Source organism: Alnus glutinosa, chromosome 8, assembly GCF_958979055.1.
Source record: "Alnus glutinosa chromosome 8, dhAlnGlut1.1, whole genome shotgun sequence".
Classification (NCBI taxonomy): Eukaryota; Viridiplantae; Streptophyta; class Magnoliopsida; order Fagales; family Betulaceae; genus Alnus; species Alnus glutinosa.
In genome coordinates this window covers 7142338-7164428 of record NC_084893.1, presented here as the reverse complement: position 1 = coordinate 7164428, position 22091 = coordinate 7142338, and the positions used below count along the sequence as shown (strand labels likewise).

Sequence of the window (22091 nt, the reverse complement as noted above, 5' to 3'; positions counted from 1 at the left end):
AATAAATAAAAAGGCATTTATGGAAGGTTTTTTTTCTAGACGGTTTCTTTCTAAAACCGTCTAGAAAACAAAATTTACAGATGGTTTTTTCGAAACTGGCTGTAAAAAAATTTATTATGGACGGCTTGATTAAACTATCCATAAAATTACATACAGTTTTATAAAAATCGTCTATAAATTTATAGTCGGCTTTTTTCGAAACCGTCTGTAAATGTTATTTCCAGACGGTTTAGTTAAAACCGTTTGTAATTTTATGGACAATTTTTACCAAACCGTCTGGAAATTTTTTTTCCCACCCCATGTCATCAATCCACGTGATGCCCCCTTATTTCACCACATCCCTCCATTTTTTTCCCAGCCAAAATCACAACCGTTCGATTTTTTAAAACCTTCATGCACACTGTAATTTCATCGATCTCTTAAATCCATTTTTTAAAACCTTTATACACTGTATTAATGACATCGATTTGTCTCTCTCTCTAGCTGGCTCTCTCTGTCGTTCTTCTTCTTCCTCCCAATCCCAAAACTCTCTTTTCCCCAAAACCCTCTTCTCTCTCTCGTCCCTCTGATCCTTCTCACTCACCCCACCGGCCAGGCCACACGACTCATCGCCACCACCCGAGGAGATCGGGCGACTCAGAGAAGTAGAGATCGAGATCGAGAAAGGGAGGAGACCCGGCGACGGAGGAGGCCTCATTTTTTGTGATTTTTGGTCCTTTTTTTATGGTTATTTTTGCTCTTTTTTGGTTCTTTTGTTGGTCGCCGAAGTTGGTGATTTTTGGTCCTTTTTGTCAGTGACGGAGATGAAGGGTTAAGGTCTCGCCAGAGAGTCGGATTTTAATTTTGGATTGGATTTCATGGGGGGGAGGAAGGGGAAGATTTCGTCGGCCCTTGAAGAAGTTTCCGGCGAGGGAGGAAAAAAAAAAAAAAAGTTTCCGGCCAACAAAGCATCGCCGGCGATGAAGAAAAAAAAAGCTATAACGCCGGAAACGAGAAAATTTTTGGATGGATTAAGAAATTCTGGACGATAATTAAGAAATAGTAATTAATGATATATATATATATATATATATATATATATATATATATATATATATATATATCTAAAGAAATAAAGCGAGACAAAAAAAAAAAGAAAAGAAAAAAGAAAAAAGAGAAAAGTTTGGATAGTTTTGGGCAAAACCGTACACAATTTTTTTGGACGGTTTTACCCAAACTGTCTAGAACTGTTTATGGACGATTTCGGCCAAACCGTCTGGAATTCCGGAAGGTTTTGCCCAAACCGTTCAGAAATTCATTTAGCGATTTTATATGATAGGCGGTTTTAAACCGTCTAGGAAAAACCATCTAGAATTGATTTCAGATGGTTTTTTTTTTTGCATTTCTGGATGGTTTTAAATCGTCTAGAATTCGCTTTTTTTTTTTTTTTTTTTTTTTTTTTTTGTAGTGCATATAATCAGCAAGTTTTGGTGGGGGCATCAACATAACACCGATAAGGCAGCTTGGATGAGGTGGGACAGCATGGAAAAACCTAAGGCCTCGTTTGGTTTGCGGATTAGACCCATGGAAAGGAATAACTATTCCTATTGAATAGCTATTCCTTTGTTTGGTTGTATATTATTTAAGGGAATAGTTATTCCCATGGAATAGCTATTCCCTTACGAAGAGGAATAGGTATTCCACTCAAAAAGGAGTGGAATACCTATTCCTTTCCTGTAGGAATAAATAAAATTCGTCTTTTGCCCAAAAACCCCAACCCTCTCAACATCCAAGTCTTTTATCCCTCTCTCTCTCTGTTTCTCAACTCATGGTGTATTTGGATACGAAATTTTGAAAATAAAATATAATTCTGATTCTACTTTTTTCAAAAATAAATCATATTTTATTCAACTTTTTCAAAAACAAATCATATTTTATTCAACTTTTTATAAACAAATCATATTTTATTCAATTTTTTTTTCTTCTAAAAAGTCAAATCTCAAAATTCGCAAACAGAATAAGAATTTAATTCTGATTTCAAAAATTTATTACTCAAATGCACCATCAGTATCTCTCTCCATCTCTGCAATTATATTCTCATCCCCCTCTCTCTGTTTCTCAACCCAACTTAATTTGTTGTGGGTTAAACTTTTCTTTCTTTTTTTTTTTTTTTTTTCTCCTATGATTTAGCCTACAGAATGCACTTAGACGTAGCAAAACGAGTACCTCTTAATATCGAGAGGATTCCAATTGCCTGGCGGAGGTTTGAGAAAAACTTTGTAAGCAAAGAACGAATGTTTGTTGCTGAAAAATAAATAAAAAATAATAAAATAAAAAGGGCTTTGCAGATGATTTATTTTTTTATGATGATTATGTTTTTTTTTTTTTTTCTTATAAATCATTTTACTTTATAAGCAAAGAATGAATGTTTGTTGCTGGAAAACAAATAAAAAAGAATAAAATAAAAAGGGCTTTGCAGATGATCTATTTTTTTTCTTTTTATTTTTTTATGATGGTGATATGATGATTATATGTGTGTGTGTGTGTGTGTGTTTTTTTTTTCCTTACAAATCATTTTGTAGCATAATTGTATATGAAAAAAAAAAAAAAGCCATGAACTCTATGAAATTAAAAAAAAAAACAAAAAAAACAAAAAAAAAATGTCATAGTATGATTGTTTATGTTTCTAAAATAAAGAAAAAAAATGTCCTTAAGAATATAAATTCTATTTTTATTATAAGGGTGTTTTAGGAAATTTGATTATAATATAATTCCATTCACCAATGTATTGCACTATACCAAACAAAAGAATACATATGCAATGTTCTATTCCACCGTTACAACCAAACAAAAGAATAGGAATAGTTATTCCATTCCACCTTCATCTATTCCCAGGAATAGTTATTCCTTTTCCTAATGGAATAGACATTCCACAAACCAAACGAGGCCTAAGTGTTTTTGTGGTATGGGCTTTAGGGACCTCGAAGTATTTAATCTTGCATTACTAGCCGATTGTGGATTGGTTTAAGATTGTTTGGTTCCCAGCTACCATTCCTTGTCATGCGTTCTTCCTTTGGCTGGTTTTTCGTGATGCTCTTATCACTAGGGAGCATATGTGTCGCTGGGGTTATAATGGGAATTCTTTTTGTCTTTTCTGTCACTCTAAACAGGAAAATAGAAACCATCTCTTCTTTGAATGTTCTTTGAGTAAGAAAATTTGGTCTACTTTAATGGCTGAGTGTGGGGTAGCAGATCCTCCGGTGGACTGGGAGAACGTCTCTCGTTGGAGTAAACAACATATGAGAGGGAAGAGCTTGCGTGTGGCAGCTCTGAAGCTTTGCCTTGGAGCCGGTGTCTACAATCTCTGGATTCAGAGAAACTTGTTGCTGCATAATGGTACCCCTCGGTCTGAGGAAGCTCTTCTTTCCAAGATCAGATGGGAAGTGAAACTTAGATTGATTTCAAAGTTTGTTTCAAAGTAGTCTTGTCTTTGGTATTTGCTTTGTATAATCTCTTTAATGTTTAGAGCTGGTTGTGTTGACTCTTTGTATTGTTTGTTGTTTCCTCTGTTATGAGGAAGCATTTGTGGTTTTGTGTTTGGTTCTTATTTGAACCGTGTTTCCAGGCATCTGGAGTGCTGTTTTGTTGTGTTTGAGTAATAAAGCTTTTATTCACCCAAAAAAAAAACTATCCTGAGGGATAAATATTACCGGGGTGGTGAGTTTATGCATGCTTCACTGGGCCGAAAGTCCTCATATACGTGGAGAAGTTTATTCAAAGCCAGGTAAGTGCTGGAAAGGGGTCTGGTTTGGCGAGTTGGGAATGGGGAACAAATTAGGGTTTGGAGGGATCGATACGTGGCTCCCAATTCTTTCTTCTTATATGGTCCAATCTCTTGTGATTGGTCTCAACCCAGAGGCCCAAGTCAGTTCTCTTTTAGATCCGGCTACGGGTGGGTGGAATGTTTCACTCATTCAGGCATCTTTCTATGCTAGTGAAGCTGACACCATATGCAACCTGCTCCCTAGCCTTCTAGGGAATCTTGACAAAAGAATTTGGATTGGTTCATCTAATGGTTGCTATTCTGTGAAGAGTTGTTACCATTTTAAAATGAACAGAAGAGCACAAGCTTGAGGGGAAGCTTTAAGATCTCAGGAGAACAAGGTTGTTTGGAAGGCAATCTAGAAGTTGCAGGCCCCTGAAGTGTTGAAAAATTTCGCTTGGAAGTTCTGTAATAATATATTACCAACAAAAACCACCCTCTTTAGAAAGCACCTAGTGCAGGATCCTTTCTGTCCTTTGTGCCATTACAGCCCTGAAGATGTGTGGCATGTGTTGTGGAGCCAACCCCCATTGAACATTTTGTTATTGTTGCTTGTAATCATTTTCACTTTTAATATAATGTATTTACCACCGGCCCCCCCCCCCCAAAAAAAAAGTCTAGATAAAATAACAAAAATTATGCTTGGTGCAATTTAATCAATACACTTTCAATTTGACTAATTTACCCCATGCATGTTAGATACCACCCCCCCCCCCCCCAAAAAAAAAAAAAAAAAAGTCTAGATAAAATAACAAATATTATGCTTGGTGCAATTTAATCAATACACTTTCAATTTGACTAATTTACCCCATGCATGTTAGATTTATGACAAATAAAATCATCAGTAAAAAATTAAGACATTAAATGATACATTTATTCTTTACTATCCATCCGAATTAGAAAACAATCTTTTTTTTTTTTTTTTTTTTTTTTGAAATCATAGATATTATTAATCAAGCCGTGAAGATTCTCTAGGCGAGTACAATAGAAAGGATAGAGGAAGGACATTCCTCCACCCAGACAGAGTTTAGAGACTGATTCAAAGCACTTTTGGCTAACATATGAGCAGCCATGTTGGCTACACGACTAACATGCCTTACTGCATGATAATGGAAATCTTGTAGCTTGGTACGTGTATCCTCAATCACCTGGCCGTAGTTGTTCCAACAAGCGAGATCTTGGCACACGGCATTAACAACATTCAATTAGTCACCTTCAAAGATAACTCGGGTCGCTGCACATCTTGACCGCCCGCCAAAGGGCCACGACCTCAGCCACACTTGGATCATTGACTTGAGAGATAACCTGAGACGTTGTTGCCACCACCTCACCCTTTTCATTTCTTACGACTGCCACCGTAGTTCTGTTGAGAGCTGCATCCCAATCCAGTTTCAGGAGACCCCTAGGTGGTGGTGATCACTGTTCTTCGCCAGACTCCTCCATAGAGGCCGTTGGTGCTAAACACTCAGTGTACATGGTGCAATTTAAAATGGTCTCTTGGTCTTGCTGCACCACTTGTTGGGAGGGGGGGGGGGGGGGGGGGTGAAGCCCTTATCAAAGATAAAAGAATTACGGCCCAACCAGAGGAGTCTGGCCACGGTTAAAGCAAAGATGAAATCATCATCATCCAACCTCGATGTCCCCTAAACTACCAATTGTATCAATATTCCCATAAACTATTAAAAAAGTATCAATAACCCCCCCTAAGGCCAGCAAAAGACAAAAATGATTATATTTTTATAAAAAAAAAAAAAAAAACAAATAAAACAACAATACCCATATAAATTTGGAAAAAAAAAAAAAGAAGAAGAAGAAAAAAAAGAGGGGTGGTTCAAAAACCACCCCCAAAAACAGTTTGGGGGTGGCTGAGCCATCCTAAAAAATGCTCGGGTGACTGGGCCACCCCCAGACACCTGGGGGTGGTCCGACCATCACCCTAGGTGTCTAAGGGTGGTCTGACCACCACCTCAGGTGTCTGGGGGTGGTTCAGTCACTCTTGATTCTTCTTGTTTACATTTTTTTTTTTTTTTTTTTCTGTTGATTGCTTTTTCTTTTTCCTATTTTTTATATACAAGTTTAAGAATTTTTATAATTTTATAAATGGTATTTTTGTCCTTAGCGGAGACATTGGCAATGAGCTAGTAGTTTGAGGGGCTATTTGTATTTTTCTCAATAAAATAATAAGGGTGCATTTTGTACGCGGAATGATTATTACATTAGGAAAATGAATAGCTTTTATTAGAAATGTAAGAAAGTGAAATAGAATACGGTGTTAGAGTATCTCATAATAATTATATCATATACATAACACTTGAAATACCCATTACCATGAAAATGGCTATTTCAAGGGTATTCCATTCCACTTTCTTCTATTTTCAATAAAAGTTATCTTTTAATGGAATAACCTTTATGTGTGCCAAATTTACCTCATTCTTTTTTCAGGCAACTCCAAGATGTAAAGCAGACATTTGTTTCGCGTTAACTCTTATGCAAATTATAGCTACTAAAATTTAAAGGGAAAATCCTGAATAATTAATCTTAATAGGGAAATTTTATTTTGGATCAAATTAATAATAATCATGTTATTGGAACTAAATTACCGTTGTCTACAGAAATCCGCATGTGTGCCAATTTTAAGAACATCTTATGGTGCATATATTCACCTTAACTGATTGATTTTATGGCATTGCTGGTAGTAGTATTATTGTTGTCTATATAACAAAATGATTGGTTGAAACTGGCGCGTCAGCATCGTGGGATGTTTGTAGGATAAAAATGTTATTTCTAGCATTACTCAGTTCAAAATACTATTTGCAAGAAAAATCCGACCCATTAATTTGGGATTGGGATTGACTGCCTTAGGCAAGTAGATCATGCAGTCCCTCTCTTTTAGGCATTGAAATTCGGATCTACAGCCTAATAACAGATATCCTCATCGATCCGTTAATTTGCTTTGACTGATTAAATTAATTTAGTTTATCCAACACATTGCCTGATCTTTTCATTCTCAAATCAGGCTGCTACATTGTTTGGCTAATGATGAACTATGACAGGGGTTTAATTTGAAACACGTTTTGTAGGCTTTGCATGCACATGCTAAAGCATATTTGTTTTCAAGTAGAACCAGATAAAATCCAAATGATATGCTCCATAAATATAATAGCTACAAATTATGAGTACTGGCATGCACTTAACTAGCTAGGTAGCTAGTATCCCTCATGGAAATTTATGCCATGTCTCATTAATATTAATTTCTACATAAATATGAAAGTGGTGGCTTTATCGATCTTATACTAATTGATTATCAAATTTTGTCAAGCAGTTATGAACTTCACCCACGTAGACATGCTAGGAATTCCTCCATTCACTACAGTGAGCATGTAATAACCAGGTGGTGCAACAGTAGGAGATGGAGGGGCCTCCACAACTGCATTTACCCGCCCATCTTCAGCCCTGACCATGCTCTGGCACCTCAGCTTTAGCATCCTTTGGTTCATAGAGATGGAATGCGTGGTGAATGGTGGCGCATAAGCATTAAACTCCATTTCATTGCTCGGCCTCCTTCCTAACACAAACTCAACGCTAAACTCTCCACCATGTCTAACACCATTAATCTGTCCATGATGATCTCCATAGTTTATCGTCACATTCATCGGCCTGTGAATGTGGTATTGCCGCTCCATGTAGTTTGGCACAAATGCTTGTAACCTAAGCTCAGTAGGGTAGGGCACATTTCTGAAAGTGTACCTGTTAGAATATAAATTAAATGATTAAATTGAAAATTAATTTTCTATAAGCTTAAGCTTTTAGGATAAATAATGATGATTTAGTCATACCTATTGTGAGGGTTACCGCCAGCAACTAAGACCCTCCCGTCTGGTAAAAGAACGGCCGATGAGTGATACATTCTGGCTATTCTGGTGGTGCTAAGGATTGAGAACCTTCTCCCAAGTGTAGCGTTTGGTTTGTAGAGGTAAGGTTCGAGGGAAGCATTCCTTGCATTGTCCCATCCGGCAGAGCCGCTTCTTGCACCGTTTATGATCAGGACATGGCCGGTTGGGAGGATCAGCATGTCGTTTAGGAGACGGGGGCCGGGCATGTTTTCCATGTTCCATTTGTGTCTGTTCCCTGTGATCACCATTCTTCCACAAGAGCTCAACCCCTTCAAGTATCTCCTTTCATTAGCAGCTCGAAAAGCTCCTGAAGTTGCGCCTCCGCACACCATGACTTCCACTCGTTGGAACTTGTTTATGTGGTCTAGTGGAAGAATCACCGACGAGCCGGAGCTCGGATAGTTCCTCGACCCATTTCCGGGAATCCGAGGGAACGTCTTAACCACCTTATTTTGCCTGAAATTGAAAAGGATCGAATCCCGGTTGGCGAAAATGAACAGGTTGCCGTCAGAAGAAAGGTGGAGGAAGGGATAAAGGTTGTTTCCTCCAGCATCCCTGTCGTAAGTCCGGTGCAAGAATGGAAGGTTAAAAGATCCTTCATTAGGAGACCTTTTCGGCACAAATTCGTAAGTAAATACCCTTCTTCCACCGACAACAATCGCACGATCATGCCCGGGGAGTAATTGATTGGAAGCATACCAACGATCATCCGCCAATGATCTCTTTGATTGCCTCCAATCACATTGGTGATCCACACATGGCCGGAAGTATCGGATGCGTCGAGAACCGCTGCCATAGCCACCGGTTTGTTGAAGTGTTCCGTTGCTCAAGAAAGAGCCTGAGGAGCACCAGGTATCAGTATTAAGCCTTAAAGGCCTAACTCTGTTCCTATCAATATCGTACTCAATGGAGTGAGCATAGCATGAAGAGTCTTCTAAATCAGCTCTAGTCCGGCCAGCGCATCTTCTGCCGTTGTAACGTTGCCGGAGCCGGTACCCAGACCGGCCCGATTCTGTTTGATCGAACATTACGACTGTGTTATGGTGGGTTAACGCCATGTGCATCGCCACTACGCCGGTGTTGCTCAAAAGAAGCTGCCATTGCCCTTTGCTCTCCCTTCGTGAGGGCCGTCTAGGAATATTTGGTACTGCACCACTAATTCCAATGTAAAGGATTAACAGAAATGTTGTAATAATCAAAGATTTGCTTTTATCAGCCATGTTATTATACTGATGAGAGAGTGAGAGACTATTGAATGTTATGAAGTGAATTAGTTGTTTTTATATGTGGTTGCTTTTTTGGTTCAAGCCGATCAAATAGGCATTCATCCGCACACTCAAGAGATGGGATCGACCTTCAGTCATCACGCATTTGGAGAGAAAGAAGTTCGCTGAAATTCAGTCTCTCTTCATCCTAAAAAATTGTACAATTTTTGCGCAAAACAATCTTGCTGTGATAGAAGTGGGAAGGGCTTTGGTGGAATTCAACTTATTTGCCACTCATGCCATTCATGCATACTAAAAACCAGTATCATTTTCTTGACAATTATTTTCATCCTAAAATATTGTACAATTTTTACGCAAAACAATCTTGCTGTGACAGAAGTGCAGAGGGCTTTGGTGGAATTCAACTTATTTGGCATTCGATCATGCCATTCATGCATACTAAAAACCAATATCATATTCTTGACAATTCTCTGGATTTAATTATGCGAGTCTTTTTGCTGATTGAACTGCTTCACATTATCACATACTTTGAATGAATTGCTTCACATTATCATGCGTATACTTACTCCTCTAGCTCTAAGGAGGAGGGTTGACAGATAAAGCAACTCGGTAGCATAAAAGCTAGCTCTTCGGCTATAAACAAGGGAAGGCAGCCTAATAAGCATTGCCTTGGGTAGGTGGCTCTCTGAAACCAACCTAGATAATTAAAGACTATCTAAAAAGAAAAATGGCAGAATGCAACAAAAATAATGAACTCTGACTCCTACTGTTGGTTTATTTTTATTGGCTACATTTTGGTTGACAAAAACGCTTCCATATCTGGAACTTCCTTTTCAACTGACTGTTATAACAAGGACACCACATTTCAGAGTCTTCTAGAAAAATGTTGCAGAATATTAATTTCAAATATGGAGTGGACTGATCAAGATATGATATCTGCACAGAATATTCCTAAGAAGGTAAATTCTTGTTAAAGGAAATATTCTGGAGACTTTACAGCTTAGAAAGTTGGTTTTCCCTACAGCCCGTTCGGACTCCCAGATGACAGAGTCTGGACGCGAGCCACCGAGAGTCAAAGTCCTATGAAGGTTTGGATGACTTAGTAGACGCGAGCCACCGAGAGCAAAAGTCCAAAGAAGTTCGGACGGCCCAGCAAACGCCAGCCATAGAGAGTAAAAGTCTGCATGAAGGTCCAGACGCAAATGCGTTGACTGCGGACGCTGGAAGTACCTTATGCAATCGGTCGGACGCTAGGGTTGCAAGTCCAAATGTGCATCAATGTTTACTCGAAGTTTTAGTTGCAAGTCTAGACGCCAGAAGCCAGGTCCAGATGCCACCTATGCAAATCCGAGTTTGAGTAGAATTAGGATTTTCTGAAGCCTATGTAAAGAGGCTCATAGGCTATTAATTTGTAAGGAGAATCATATAAACTTCATTGTGCTAAGAGAGGGTGTTTAAGAAGAGATTGTTAGATTGACTAGCTCTCTTAGAGTGTTTTTATGCTGTGTGATTTGATCAATTGAAGTCTAGTTTAGGGATGAGCCCTAAGCTAAAGGAGTTCATTTATATTGAAGACCCCTTCAGACAGGAGGTCTGGTTGGGAAGCGTTCACATATAGGTACGTGTCAGAGTTAGAGGTACGACTACTACATCGGGTTATGTGAGTACTACTACCTTTAACTAGCTTTGTCTTCTGAATAGTAGATTTTTGGGGTTTGGTTATTCCGGAGTAGTTTTTCTCTTGATAAAAATTTTCATTTCGTCAACAAAATATTTGTCTCTTTTAAATTCCGCATTTAATATTTTGTTGCACAATTGATCACACACACACGTTAATTAGGAGTCTTTATTTTTCAATTAGCATTACAAAAAAACAAGTTCCCTTGGTGTTTATTTTAAGCCAAGAAGTGGTATTAAACGTCAAGAAATGTGGTAGGAAATTAAGGCCATGTTTGAGTAACCATTTTATTTTTTATTTTTTATTTTTTTTTTAAAAAAAAAACATGTTTAGGTAGGTTTTTTTAAATTTGAATTCTACTCAGGTTTTATCCAACCCATTTTCTAATCCAATTTATCCCAAGTCAAAAAAAAAAAAAAAATAACCACACATAAAAGATAATAATAATAATAATAAGACAAAATAAAAATGAAAAAGAATAAAAATAATTAAAAATAACCCAAGGGTGGCTTAGCCACCCCTGGGTGACTACGGGTGGTGGCCGGACCACCCCCACTTGTTTGGGGTGGCTCAGTCAACCTTGTTAGTTTCGAGGGTGGCCGATCCACCCCCTAGTGGGTGGCAGAAGGGTAGTTTTTGAATCACCCCAATTTTTTTTTTCAACCTTTTTTTTTTTTTTTTTTTTTTTTTAACAATTTTAGATTTAATTTCTTTTTTCATTTTTAGTTTTACTTTTCTCAATTATATCCAAATCAATTCACATTCCCAAACATTTTTTTTCCAATTTTGTTTCAGATTCTTTAAACCATCCAAATATAAATTTCAAAAAACAAATTTATTCGGTATTCGTAATTTTGAATATAATAAATAATAGTATAATATAGTACAAAAAAATCGCTCACCCAAACAAGCCATAAGTTTCCTAGCACATAGATTGTATGTGGCAGAAAAGGTCTTTCCTTGCACATAATTTATGTGCCAGATATGCCAGCAAACAACCTAGCCTGGCTTTTGATTATACTGGAATCAAGTATAATCAAATTTTTTTTAAAAAAAAGTTGTAATTAATATATATAATCCATACAATCAGTAACATACATTCATATTATATTGTTAATGAAATTCATGATAACTTATATCCTTAATTAAATCATCACATATTAGATAGATGAAAGTGGTAAACATATTAAATGTTTAATTAATATAACACAAAATCACATCAAACAATATCAACTATAAATTGAGCTTTTTTTTTTTTTTTTTTTTTTTTTTTTTTTTTTTTTCTAACGAAAGATCTGAGTATTTTATTAATCAAAGATCACGAGTATAAAGCTAGCTTTTACATCATAAAGTATAAAGTTCTGCAAAATCATAACCGCATGCTATGAGGTTACAAAATCATAAATACAAACAAATTCTTACAATAATGTGCTATCTATGATTTTCATCTTCCGCTAACCCATGTACCAAAATAGTTAAAGAGCAGATCTACTTTGAGCAGACTAAATCTAAGACAATGGTAGTCAAATATCCAAGAAAAATTTATTTAAACCAGTTGTGAGAGATAAACCCCCGCACCGAACTATCTAGGTCGTGAGAGATAACCCTCACACCTGACTAACCTTTATCCCATAGATCATCCATGAGGACAAATCTAAAGAGAATAAAACTCTTATTCAAAACAAAAACACAACTAGTAAGCAGCAGCGGTTAGAGAGGAGATGAATGGCACAATACAAAGGTAGATGGACGAATGCATAGAAGAGAGGCCAAAATTGCTGATATGGTCGGAGAACATATACCAAAAAAAAAAAAAAAAAACCCAGAATAGGAGGGGGAAGGGAGGAGCGGGGAGTAGAAAAGAAAATGGAGAGAAGGAGCAGATCTGCTCCCTCTTCTTCTCAGATTTGTTTTCTAAGGGGTGAAGTTTAGAATTATTAATTAAGCTTTAGTATACTAGCTAGTACAAAAATTAATCCCTTAGTCAACAAAAAGTTACAAAAGTAAGAAGTTAGGTTTTGATAAGCAGCAAAAAGAAACAAGGTAGATCTTATAGGTACAAAAAAGTCATGTGATCATCTTTGAGCCCCCAGCTGAAGCGTAATGTATCTGCAATATAATGATTATCAATGGTGTATCAAAACCCAACTCAACATGGAACTACCATTCACGGCATCAAAATGAAAAATATAAACAAAAGGGGAAACTTCACAAAAGGGTACTGAATTACCACGCGTTTTGACGGAAGGATACTAAACTTAAAAAAATTGTCGAACCCGAGTATTCAATTATCTTAAACACTCACTTTAGGGTATCCCATCTGGTTTAAGCATTAAAACTAGATGGAATCGCAATCACGTGACATACACGTGACTTACTCAAGCCACAATACCCGTTTTTCCCATCAGCTCTCACAAAAAAAAAAAAAAAAAAAAACTGAAAACAAAAACCATAAACCATGCCACCTTCAACCTCCACGTCGACGTCGTTCGATCTCCACCGTCCGTCTCATCCAAGTCCGGTCTCTGATAGAACATCGGCAACGTCCCAGTTATTAAGTTGATGAAGAAAGGGTGAGAAAATCCACTGGATACTTGCGAAAACGAAGCCATCACCCATACATGCAGCCCGCCCAGTAAAAATGAGTTCTACTGGTTGTGCGTAGTTCCTTGGGATAAACATACAGGTGGACCACTATGATTGTAACACTTACAAGAATCTGTAGACAGGTGTGGAGAATGGCCTGGAAGATGTCTGATCTCATGAGGCTTGTAGCAAGGTGAAGGCTGAAGAAGAGCTAACTCATAGACGGAGTTATTCGGTAACTGGGATTTTGCCATCTTAATTTTCCTCTGTTTTAGCTTTATAAAACAGAGTGTAACAGAGCAAAAAAAAAAAAAAAAAATGTAAACGTTTGAACAACTTCACGCTCGAAGACGATTGTCATGTGATGTAGTAAGGATTTTGCTGCCTGACAGTGGAGAAAAATATGCTGAGTTAACAACCCGCTTATGTGCAAGGTTGTACAGAGAAGTTCCTTAGCTTGTGCCGAACTACATGGAAAGACATCTTGTAAAACGAAATCACATGCACTACCCCAGTTTGTTCACGTGTCCTAGCTTATATCACTCACGCACAGAATATGGAGAGAGACGTCCTAGCTTATATCACTCACAAACAGAATATGGAGAGAGATGTCCTAGCTTATATCACTCACCCACAATTGATGAGATAGTTATCAGCTGGTGAGAATGTTGCTGTTGTTGGAGAAGAGCCATTGCCTTTGGCTGAAGCAAAGTTTGTGAGGTGGAATAGAAAGAAGAGCAGGAACAGAAAAGCCTAAAAATGTCTTCTCCCATTACCTTCGCACCAGTAATTGTTAATGGTGGAGTAGACAAAATGGGATGATTTTTTTTTTTGGCAAAAGCAACTACATGGATGAAGATTTGGGGGGGGTGAGGGGGGGGGGGGGGGGGGGAGAGAAATTGTACATGGGTTTCAGAAGGATTTGTAAGTACAAAAATGGCCGCAGTGGTTAGAGAAACAACAGGAACAAAGAAACAAGATAAAGGAGGAAGGTTGTTGGGAGGAAGGGAAAGACGTGCAAAGATGTATGTCGAGAGATTTTGATGATCAGGGAAGACTTGGTAAAAGAACCAAGTCCTGTGGTGCTCTGGCGATGGGAGGGTCCTGACCTAGACTGAGATCATGGAGATGATGAGCGGCTCGGTCCGGTACTGGAAGAAGGTGTTAAGAAAGGAGATGAGTGTGCCCGCACGAGAGTAGGCCCAGGAACCAAGTCTGGAAGGTCCGCATGGGGAGGCTTGGGTCATCGTAGCTGGACACCGTTGGACGGACCTCCTCAATGGGCGACTCGTCGTCGCTGCTTTTGTCGGTGGGCTCGATTTCTATGGCGGCCATGGGCCCATGGCTAGTGTGCGCCTGAGAGAAGTTTTTTCTATTTGAGTTGATAAAGTGAAGAGATCGACAATAAGAGAACGACATCGTTTTTATTTAGCAGATGAGCAAAACGGGTAGTGTGGCTTAAGTGAGTCACGTGTATGTAACGTGACTGCGATTCCGTCTAGTTTTAACGCTTAAACCAGACGGAATACCCTAAAGTGAGGGTTTAGGATAATTGAATACTTAGGTTCGACAATTTTTGAAGTTCAGTATCCTTCCGTCAAAATGTGTGGTAATTCAGTACCCTTTTATGAAGTTTCCCCTAAACAAAATCTAGCAAGCACTCTCCATTTGGAGACAATATACCCACTGAGACAACAAGAGAACAAATGTAGGTTACTGCTGGCTGAGCCTGATTGGAGATTCATATGGGGCTCTTATTTGTTATTTATTTATTTTTTTTGTTTAGGATGATTGAATAAATTACTCAGAACAATGTACACAAAATCTAGCATCTTGCTAGACCACCAAACCAATATAAACAAAATAGCTAACATTACACCCAAAGTTTTCCAGCCAGCCACATTCCAGGAGAACAAAGAAATCATTACACAAAGTTTTCCATGTTTGCCCGTGTTCTTTGTAAGGCCAGGAAAACTTTGGGGTTGAATTAAATTAATACTAATTATTTGTTATCATGCTCAACTAGCTTGTTGTATGTTGAAGGAACATGTGGATTGTAGAAAGAGTGATGAAGGCAGTACTGCAATATTTGTTATCTTTGCTTATTGTAACTATTACTATTTTTATTGCGCATTTTTTTGTACCACTGTCTAGTTTTCTCAACTGCAATATGCCCATTATTTTTCTAAAGATATTAAACCTATATAAACAAAATGATTAAAATGTATGAATGAGGCTTTCCAGTTTCATATTATTTTTTATCGTGCTGTTTCAAATTGTAGCGTATCGGAATAAGATCTCTCAATTTCAAAACTTGTATTTTAGTGTTTGTTTCTTTGAAATTTTTCAAAACTTTTATGAAACAATTGTCTTTAGTAGATCTCACAAACACTACTTCTCAAATGTGGATCTCATATAAGATAGTTCTCAATTTTCGGGCTCTAAGAGCAATCAATGAAATAAGTATAAAGCAAGAATACAAAAGTAGATTCCTAATCATTAGCTTCAAACTCATTGTCATCTTCTTCTTGATCATGGTCCGGATCATGATCCTTATCAAAGTTAACATTTGACGCTGAAAAATTGAATTGACTTCTAATTTAATTAACAAGTGTGTGTGCACAAAGTGTCAACAAAATAAGCACAGTGGAAAGTAAATGACACAGAGATTTTTGTTGACGAAGTGGAAACTCAATCAAGAGAAAAACCACTCCGGGGCAGCCAAACCCAAGAATTCCACTATTCAGAAGACAAAGCTAGATACAAGACAGTAACACTCACATGTACCAATGCAGTGGTCGTACATTGATCTCTGACGTGTAACCCAACACGAACGCTTCCCAACCAGGTTCACCTACCTGAAGGGGTCTTCAATGGAACTCCTTACCTTAGAGCCGACTTCTAAGATAGACTTTAGTTGTAGCACAGCAACAGCACACTTGGAAAGGACTTCAGAGGAAATATCACGTCTCTGAGCAGTTGAGGAATTCAATACCAAATTCTTGCAGTTCTCAGTGCCCAGGGGCCTCTATTTATAGGCTGGGGGCTCAAATGAGCGTCAGGCAAAATATACCTGGGCACCGTCCGGACGGTGGACATGGGCCATCCGAACGGACAATTGTACGACAAGATTTTCTGAAAATTCGCGAGGAAATCTTTCCTGTTTAAGGGCATCGTCCGAACGGTCGCACGTCCGCTGCAAGTAATTTCCTTGTAAGGCACTCCAGCGTCCGGACCATGGGGGATGAGTGTCCGGACGGCAATTCTTCAACACGCAATTTCCATAACTGTAATGCGTGCATCCGGACCATGGTAGGCAGTCGTCCGGACGGTTGAAGTCGAATCGGCAATTTCCTTCTTTGATGCACGCGTGTCCGAACCACAGCTGTCAGACGTCCAGACGGTTATATTTGAATTGCGATTCTTGCCTTAAGGAGACGCGCGTCCAGACGGGATACCACATCGTTCGAACGGTTGATTAATCTTCCCTTTCTTGGAACTTGGAAAGAAATCAGAACTGATCGAGTGCTGGGAGGCGTCCGGACATGATGCTGAAACGTCCGGACGGACGCAAGCTGGCACTGAAACTTCTCAATACAGTATGGGGTCCGGACGGAATGAACACTTCGTCCGGACGGATGATGCTGGTCTGTCTAGAGTTCGGACGGGATGGCACGTCGTCCAGACGGATGGAACAGTGGACAGATGTGCGTCCGGACGGGATGGCTCGATCGTCCGGACGGCTGACAGGGAACTTGGAATTCTTCTGACTTGTAGGCAAAAACGACTGACATCACTCTGAAAGTGGAATCCCTGTTTACAATATCTTTACACTTAAGTGATTTTGTCCAAACATAGAATGAGGCCAAAATACTAACAGACGCACTTCCATCTACATACACTGGATAATTAGTTAATAAGAGGAAAATTAAATTCATTGTATATGCTAAAGGCCATGTTTTGAATTTACCTGCAAAGCGAGAAGACGAGAAACTTATCCTTTAGGGTGGCAATCCGTATTCGCGTGTCTGTTTGGATAGTGTTGAGACATGAATATAATACTATATAGGTCAACCCTAACCCATTTAATTAAATGGGTTATGTTAGTATTTTATGTTGGCTACATTCTGGTTGACAAAAACATTTTATGTAATGGTTGCTTCTTAACAGGATGATTGGTTCGTTTCAGAGTCTTCATGTTATATGGACAGTGTTTATTTCAAGCCATGTGAATGGTCTCATGTTTCTAGAAGATGTCCATGAGATTCAGTGCAAATTACAAGTAAAATCAACAGGTTTCTGTGAAATCGTCTGGACGGGCCTTTGAAGGCGTCCGGACGCCCCGCAGTGTCTAGAAGCTTCAGCGTTGAAGAAGTCCGGACGTCAGAGCTATACTGTCCGGATGCTAGGTCAAGCTTCTCCAGTTTCTACACGGAGTTGGATTTCATGTTAGAAAAGGACCGGGAAATAGCAACCGTCCGGACGCATTTCAGGCTTCCAGGAAGATTTTTGCGCACGTCTTAGTGTTTTTATCATAATTCTCTGCTCGAGTATCGGATTGAGATGAAATTGGTGTCGTTGGAAAGCTTAGAAAACATCCTACAAATTGAATGTCCAGACGACCCACCATCAGGACTGAAAGAGAATAGCATCCGGACGGCCTCCAAAATTGTGCTGTTTCTGAAAGGCGGTCGCAGAATACCGTCCGGACGAGGCTAACTTCCGTCCGGATGGTCCACAGTCAGAGTCCGTTTTTGAGCAGATTTAGGGCGCTGCTTCTGAAGGATATTGCAGAAATCCGTCCGGAAGTGGCTAACTTCCGTTCGGACGCTCGCCAGCCAGAGTCCGAATCTCAGTAGTTTTTGAGGTCTTTTGAAGCCTATAAATAAGGGGCTCTAGGCTAGTGTTTTGTATAGAATTCAACAGTGAACTCCATAGTGCTTTGAAATGGTGTTTAGGGAGAATCGAAGATCTACTGACTCTCAAGCCGTTGCCAGTGTGTGCTCAAGTGTTCGTGTGAAGTCTATCTTAGGGGTCGACCCTAAGGTAAAGGAATCTATCAAAAACCCATTCAGGTGGAAGATCTGGTTGGGAAGCGTTCATGTTGGGTTACACGTCAGAGTTAGAGGTATGACTACTGCATAAGGGTATGTGAGTAAGAGTATCTTGTAACTAGCTTTGTTTTTGGATAGTAGATTTCCTGGGTTTGGCTGCCCCAGATTGGTTTTTCTCTTCACAGAGTTTCCACTTCGTAACAAATATCTTGTCTTATTTAAATTCCGCATTTAAGATATTTGTTTGCACACAAACACACACACACACACACACACACTTGGTTTTAATTAGAAGTCAATAATTATTTTCAATTGGTATCAAAGCTTGGTACACTCTATTTAAGATTTATTTCTTGAATGTGATCTTTTTTACTTCAATTTTTTTTTTTTTATATATAATGTCTCTTCATTGCATTCATGCCTTTAATGGCACGAATTATGAGTAATGGAAAGCTCGTATGTGCTTCTTTTTAAAATCTATTGATGTTTGGCAAATTGTAGAAACTGGTTGGATTAAACCAGAGGCTACAACTGCCGAACTATCTGTTGCTTAAAATAGTGCATGACTTTCCAATGGTAAAACCCTCCATGCTCTATGTCAAGTGCTTTCCCTATCTAAATTCTCAAGAATTTCAAATTGTGAATCCGCTAAAGAAGCATGGCAAATCTCAGAAACAACATATGAGAGCACCAAACTTGTTAAATCTGTCAAGCTCCAGGTGTTGATTTCTAGATTTGAAGAAATTAAGATGTTAGAGAGTGAGACATTCAGTGAGTTTTACACCAGGATCAACGACTTGAGAAACTCGATGGTGAGTCTCGGGAAGAAGGTCTCTGATGCAAAACTCATCAAAAAGATTCTAAGGTCTTTGCCAGAGCGTTACAGGATTAAAGTGACTTCCATTGAAGAAAGCAAGGACTTAGACTCTATGAAGATTGAAGAGTTGGTGGGATCTCTTCAAACTTATGAGTATTCTCTACCCCCAGTCAAGAAAGCAAAGGGAATGGCCTTCAAGGCAACCAAAAGCAAAGTCTCATCAGATGAAGACTCAGACAATGAAGAAGAATTAGCCCTGATCGCCAACAGGATCAATAAATTGATGAAGACTAATAAATTCATTGAAGGACTGAGGGAAACTCCTAGTGAAGCCGAGCCAGAAGAAGATCCAAGAGGTCAGAGATGTTGTGAGTGCTCCGGCTTTGGGCACATGAGAACTGAATGTGCAAATCTTAAGCAGGCTAAGGGGAAGGCCTACATTGCAACTCTCAGCAATGAGTCTGAGAAAGAAGAAGAATCTCCTGAGAAGTGTCTAACACGTGTGACTCCACCTGAAAACTAGGACGATCTTTACTACTCTGAGCATGGTGACGAAGAACTAAAAGATGAATATTGTGTCATGTACATGGAACTTATAAAGCTGAGAGAGTCCAATTAGAAGAAGGTGATAAAGCTGAACACGATGAAGACAGAAAGAGATACATTACTTCAAAAGATCACAGACTTGGAAGATAAACTGATGGATGCACAGTTACAGTTGGAGAAGTTCTCAAACAACAAGATAGCTCAGTTGTTAACAGGTCAGAAGTGCTCATCTGACAAAATTGGTCTCGGGTATGTAGCTACTGATTCCTCCAACATTGCTTTTACTTCCAGAACTGTGTTTTTGAAGCCCTCAGGTTCAGAGCTTCAGAATGACAAAAGTAAGGCTATTGTGGTTTCTTGTGAGAATGATAATACTACTCCTGCGAAGTCTAAGCATTCTATAGAGAGAAGCCTACCTACATGTCATCATTGTGGGATAGTGGGACATATTAGACCAAATTGTGGTCAGTTAAAATTCCCAAGAACTTGGAATAAGAAGAATGCTCCTAAGAAGGAAAAAGATGTTGAAGAACATTCCAAAACAAAATATATTCCTCCACATAGGAGACAATTCATTCAGAAGTTTGTCCCTATTTGCCATCACTGTGGGTTGAGCGGTCACATTCGACCCAAGTGCCCCCACGTACTTGTTCAGAGGTCCAAAGTGAAGGAGTTGTCAAAGAAAGATTATGCTAGCACCAGACCTCTTAGGAAGCATCAGGCTCAAAGGAAACTATCAAGGTATGCTTCAGTGTACAAAACTCCCATATGTCACCAATGTGGAGTTTATAATCATGTCAGACCCAGGGATCCTCAGCCTCAGAAGGACCCACCTAGAAAGACTGGACCTCATACAAGATATCCTGCTCCAAGGCATCAGCGACAACAGTAGAGGTTTGCTTCTGTAAAACAGGCCTAGTTGCCAAAGAAATCTCAGCATCATGAAGAAAAGCCGCAGAAGCCTAAAAAGGATCCATCCTATGAAGAATTACCCATTGCTGGCAGCTTTATGAGGAGCTTGATCTGATATATGGAACTGCAGCCGAAGGATGGAGGACAGGATAGGCACACTCACTTCCTTAGGGGGAGCAGACCCACCTAGTAGGTGAGGTCACACATGTCTAGGATTTTGGTTCCTAAATCCTAGTGCATGTCAGGTACACTTGCATTGCATCTTTTATATTGTTATATCTTGTTCATGCTTTGCATATTTGTTATGGAACCATTTTTTCTATCCCTATAGTTTCTCTTGTTATCTTGAGAAATTTCTGCAGGTATTTCAAAGGATGACAGAGAAAGCACGTCGGGCGGCTGCTTTTCTGTCTTGGTATAGGTAAACCTCTCTCCTTGAGGTCAGGTTTGCCCTTACCTTACATGCTTGGACTAGATTTTTCTTTTCCTGTGTAGCATGTTTTTGTTGTTTTTCTACTTTTATTTTTAACAAAAAGGGGGGGGGGGGGGGGGGGGGGGGGGGGATTTGATACAAGGTTTCTTCTAAAAGTTTTCAGCTATCTCATATATATTTATCTGTTTTGACAATTCTCTGTGCCTTGATAGAATATACATTCATATGGTTAAGATTCTAAATCTGATATGTGCTGAGTTTTCCTGCTGCATCTTTACTAGATAGTTGCTTTTCTCATGAGATGAAAAATATGCACTATCCAAGGCTCCCCTAAGGTTCTTTTTTTTTTTCTTTTTTTTTTTTTTTCTCTCTCTGACTTTTAGCTACTGGAAATTCTAATGAGAGAGATTTTTTTTTTTGCTAAGATGGTCAAACTGACCAACTCGCTAGTTGAACCTAGAACCCATAAATTATGGCATTCTTTCTAGATTGCAGCACCAAGTGATAAAAAGCATTCAAATCTGAAAAAAAAAAAAGGATTAATAAAAAGATCCACTGCTTAAGCTATAAATCTGTTCTTGATCTTGTCCCTAAAGAAACAGTCAGTGACCACATCATTGCGGAAATAGACGGTCACTAAAAGGACAATGTAAAAGAAACTGTGCTGCAGCTTAGGGGGAGTGTATCAGATGAGGGTGGCTAGACCCTAGTAAAATAAGGTTTGACTTTTGATTGATCTAACATTGATTTTCTCTCTTGTTTAGAAAATCCGGGTGATTTAAGTCATATCAGTGAACTTCTTACCTTATTGAGAAATCCTTCACACACACACGCATTGCATGAGTTAAGTTTACTATTGAAAAAGTTATGTATGTAGGAAATTTATGCTCATTGATTACTTAACTCTTTTCTATATGCTTGCGTATTTTTGACCAACTATTTGACTGTTTTCACAAGTTTAGATACATGTGTGTGCTGATTTCTTGTTGAAAACCTAACCTTGTTCTTTTCTCTTATTTTTGATTTTTGTTATGGTTTTTCTTTATACTTTGTTTACCTTTTGTCCTTTTATGACAAAAAGGGGGAGTATTTTTTTATTGGACAGGGACTGTATTTCCAAACCGGTCAAGTGTTTTTTGTCCTA

General features: G+C 38.7%; 1 protein-coding gene across 1 annotated transcript; it reads right to left on the bottom strand.

Annotated features, from left to right (window-relative positions):
* Positions 1-7116: 7116 nt before the first annotated feature.
* Positions 7117-8915, bottom strand: LOC133876062 (aldehyde oxidase GLOX-like). The gene is made up of 2 exons (XM_062314359.1): positions 7639-8915; positions 7117-7549 (listed from the first exon to the last, which is right to left on the bottom strand). The coding sequence occupies exons 1-2, from the start codon at positions 8913-8915 to the stop codon at positions 7117-7119; spliced, it is 1710 nt and encodes a 569-aa protein (XP_062170343.1).
* Between the last annotated feature and the right edge of the window lie 13176 nt (positions 8916-22091).